General features: G+C 39.1%; 2 protein-coding genes across 2 annotated transcripts; one reads left to right on the plus strand and one right to left on the minus strand.

Moving 5' to 3' along the window:
• On the plus strand, positions 1 to 766 carry DI09_219p10 (sugar transporter; the record flags this gene model as incomplete). The annotated part of the gene is made up of 1 exon (XM_013383041.1): positions 1 to 766. A coding segment is annotated over one exon (766 nt), but the record flags the coding sequence as incomplete, so codon positions are not given.
• Positions 767 to 1,726: 960 nt separating this feature from the next.
• Positions 1,727 to 3,988, minus strand: DI09_219p20 (uncharacterized protein; the record flags this gene model as incomplete). The annotated part of the gene is made up of 1 exon (XM_013383042.1): positions 1,727 to 3,988. The coding sequence occupies one exon, from the start codon at positions 3,986 to 3,988 to the stop codon at positions 1,727 to 1,729; it is 2,262 nt and encodes a 753-aa protein (XP_013238496.1).
• Between the last annotated feature and the right edge of the window lie 220 nt (positions 3,989 to 4,208).

Consider the following 4,208-nt stretch of genomic DNA (forward strand, 5'->3'; position numbering starts at 1 on the left):
TAATCCCAACAAAAATAATCCTAATCCCAACAAAAATAATCCTAATCCCAACAAAAATAATCCTAATCCCAACAAAAATAATCCTAATCCCAACAAAAATAATCCTAATTCCAACTCAGCTTCACCCCTGCGCAAACCTAGACCAAAATCTAAACCTGATAAGGGTTTTAAAAGAGGAATCAAAATCTTTAAAATTCTCGTCGGCTTATATATATTTCAACAGTTCTCTTTCATTAACGAATATTTTTCATGCACAGAAGAGATGTTTGACGATCTTCCCAATATTTATATCTTTTTGGGTGTTGCAAATTTCGCTGGAACTTTTTTAAATGTTGCAATTGAGGCTCTAAAAGGCTGGAAAAAAGAAGGGAGTAATTGTCTCGTCAATCTAGCGGAATCTGTTGATATGAAACATATCTATGTAACTAGTCTAGCTGGATGTGCAATCTCTTCATTGCTCCTCCTCCTCATTTCTTTCTTGAAAAATATAGCGTCTATAAAATCTGCTGCTGCATTCGGCTTTATCTTTTGTTTTTCATTTGGATTCGGACCTAGCCCTTGGATGATTGTTCCAAGAATCCTACTCCCAAGCCTTCAGGAAGATTATGATTCTTTTGGATCGACGTTAAATTGGCTATGTGCTTTCATAATTACCTTTACCGCGACTGGGATTCTTCCCTTTTTCAAAAAGATTTCATTGCTCTTTTTGAGCCCCTTTTGCCTTTTTTTAAACCTAACTATGGGACACTTATTATTAAAATTCTAAATAAACAAATCTTTTTAGCAGTAAAAACTGTAACCAAACTAACACCAAAAAAGTTTTGTGTTTCCAAGTAATCTGACCTTAATCTTCTGGAAAAGATATCTTGGGCAAGCTGACTGAAAACTTGGCATTTAATAAATTGTTTATTCAAATTATTTGATGTCGCCGCACACAGTTAATCGCCGGTCATATCGCCTGAGTGGTGAAATTGCGCCCAGTTCCTCATCAAAGATTCATTTGGCTCCCAAATTTCCAGATAATGTGAATGTCTTTTCTAAGCTCGTACCGCATGAAAATTTATGATTTAGATATCCTCCTCCTCCTCCTCAACCATCGACACTGCAAATGAGTTTCCTTCATCAGTGACCGAGGGCGATGTCAAATCTAAAGAATGTCGATTTCATTGCTACAGCTGTGTTCGGTAGGAAACGCTTTCACGTAATTTCTTTTTTCTGGCATAATGTGAAGCCTAAACCTAACCCTACCCCTCAATTTCAGCGAGAATTTCATTTATTATGCATTGACACGAATTTCTTCATCGAGATGCTAAGCTTTCAAACATTCTGGAAACTACGCACTGCATGGACACTGTAAGCTTGTCCCTTCAACTGGCATATAGAAACTGGCCAATTTTGGGCCTTCAATCGTCGACTCCTATGCAATGAAGTGTGGAACATCGGCATATTTAGCCTCATATTGGCTTTTCCTTTATCGTGTAGGAAGATAGTGTTGAATAGGACTGCTCACTATTCATACACATTAATGAGTGGAAATTTCCCATCTCCCAGATTCTTTTTTGCTTTTAAAAACATGCTGTGAATTTGAATGAATTTTGGGTGAATGTACACAAACTGCGAGTCCAACAAAAAATTTATTAAAATGTCCATTTTGCGGATTAAAACATTGCGTTTTGATTGGAAAGCCCAACAAAGGGTTTTGATCCACTCAGGCCTCTTAGTCATGCTAACCCTTGATTGCCTTGCAAGCTTTGTCATCATCCAGAAGAAAATGCAAATTAAACTGATCCAGATTTGTCGATTTTTTGGAGTCCTTTGCACAAAATCTGAGACGCAATTTCCGCTCAGAAATAGTTGCTTTTATGGCAACGTTTGTGAAATCGTACTTGGTGCTATCTTTAAACTGCGATTGTATACGCCTTAATAGCCTCAATGAAGACGGTTTTTTGAATTTCCTTGCAAAATAGATCCAGTTCTGCAAGATCCACTCATGAGCTGCGATAAAACTAAAAATCAGACTTCTCAGCACCTTAGAGCTATCTAGAAGATTCATAAAGCCAACGGCACTACCAGAGTATGTCAGATAGTGAAGCATGTCTTCCAAGTCAAATTCATTCAGATCATAGATGTTTATCAGTGCAGGGGAGAAGAAAAAGTGCGCGGTGTCGTTTAACTTTTCAGAAAGATCGTTCATTGTGGCGAATAGCTTTTTTCCTTTGAAAGTATCAACAAACACCGGATATTTTGTGTAGGTATCGTTCAAATCGAGGCGACCAACAACGGTTGTTGCAAAGTCTTTTGTAAAACTCACCCTTAAATTAGGCAGTTCAGCATCAGAGATTCCAAAGGGCGATCGCTCTGCAGGGGATACATTTGTGTCTTCCACGCTTTCATGAATCTGTTCCTGCTCTTGGATAGATTGCCGCTCTTGCGTCGATTGAACAACAGTCTCGATATCCAATGTGAGATTATTGGAGCGCGATGGTATGGAAGGCATCTCAAAGGCGGGGGGGAAAATCTCCCCTACCTGGCTAGCTTGAAAGAATTTTAAAATTTCAGGCTTTGGCATGCTCTCACAAAAAAAGATCCATTTAATCTGATCAATCGATTTTTGACCATTCAGGTTGAGAATCCTGTCCCAGTTGGGAATTCGATTGCCTGCAGAGGAATATGCGGGGGACCAAAAGATTTTCAAAGTCTTCGAAAAGAATGCTTGCCAAGGTAAAAGATCTCGCTCTATACGGTCCCTCTTGAGCTGGCTCAAATGAGCAGAAGTAAAAATTGTTTTCAAAGCAGTCTTGTTGCCAGAATTTATAACCTCTGAAAAAAATTTCGCTTTCGATGACAATTCTTCCTTGTCATTTGCACTCAGCGTCAAAAGCATATCTTGGTCGTCTTTTAGGATTGAAGAGACAAAAATCTTAATCTGATGGCGTGGCTTCACCAAAAAACTAAACGAGTTATCAATCGAAATTCCATTCAGCAGCTTTCGGGCTCTCAAGAGCGTTTGGTAAAAGCTCTTTGTGTACACAAGGGTCGAGAAAGTAACCACGCAAATTGCAGATGGATTGTTGACATCAACATTGGTCCCAAAGCAATGGGCCTGGTCAAGATACAAGAAAATCTCGGCGTTTTTCAAATTGTACTTGGTTTCGAGGAACGAAAACTGGCCCTCTACAGGCAAATCTCTCCCAATTCTACCAGTCTCCATTTGATAGACAATTAAATTTTCCTTTTCATCGTAATACACCACGCACTTGTATCTCTTTGAAGCCAAAATATCGTGTGCTACCTGCGAGTTGGAATGATCCTTCAAAAGAGCTCCGGCATCAAACAGTGCTGTTGTATTGGTCTTCAAGATAAAGTCCAATAAAGCATCAAATTGGGCATTCTTGTTGTCAAGAAGCCCCATATTTTGACGTTGAGCGGCATAGTTTCGAATTTCAGGGTAATCTTTCGTGTAGCAAGGTCGAGGAGAAAAGGAAAACGAGTTGTGAATTCGTCTCTCGATCACATAAGACTGGCTGACATCAATATCAACATTTGGGATCACTTCAAAGTTCCTCCAATTGTATAAGGTGCCGCTGTATGCAAGGACCTGAGTGCAGGTTAAAATAAATTCAATGGCAGATGATACGATCTGATGAGGCGATGTCTTGATGCTTTCAATCACTACATGTTTCAAAAAAGCCTTGAGAGTGTCGTCATTTTCATATATCTTTTTCCTCAAAAGCATGAAGAGCTCAAAAACAGATAACTTGGGTTTTCTCTTGATTTCTTGCAACAATTCATAGTGATAGAGATCCAGAGTGGAATATATATTCTCCTCAGTAAAGAATAAAGGAGGCTCGCTGAGATCTTTCATTTCGTTTTCAAGGTAAAACTTTAGCGAAATCGCAATGATGAACAGCTGGTTTCCAAAGGTGCTGCCCTCCCTTGGTGTATTTGCCATCGAATATGGGATCGGATATGGAAGCGAGGATTTCATAGATGCTCCATACCCGACATTGCGGACCTTTTCCCAGCAATTGACAAAAAGATTATCAACGATTAATACGCGATTTTTTTCGCTGGTTGTTAACAAAATCTTCTCGAGCTCTTTTTTCAATATCTGTTTGAAGGACTCCGTAGTAGACGGTGTAAGAGGCTCGTTGATCTCAAAAATGGTGATCTTTTCTCCAGTTTGCGATTGGAATACCTTTTTGTTT

This window comes from Mitosporidium daphniae (genome assembly GCF_000760515.2).
Source record: "Mitosporidium daphniae strain UGP3 chromosome Unknown contig-219, whole genome shotgun sequence".
Lineage (NCBI taxonomy): Eukaryota > Fungi > Microsporidia > Mitosporidium > Mitosporidium daphniae.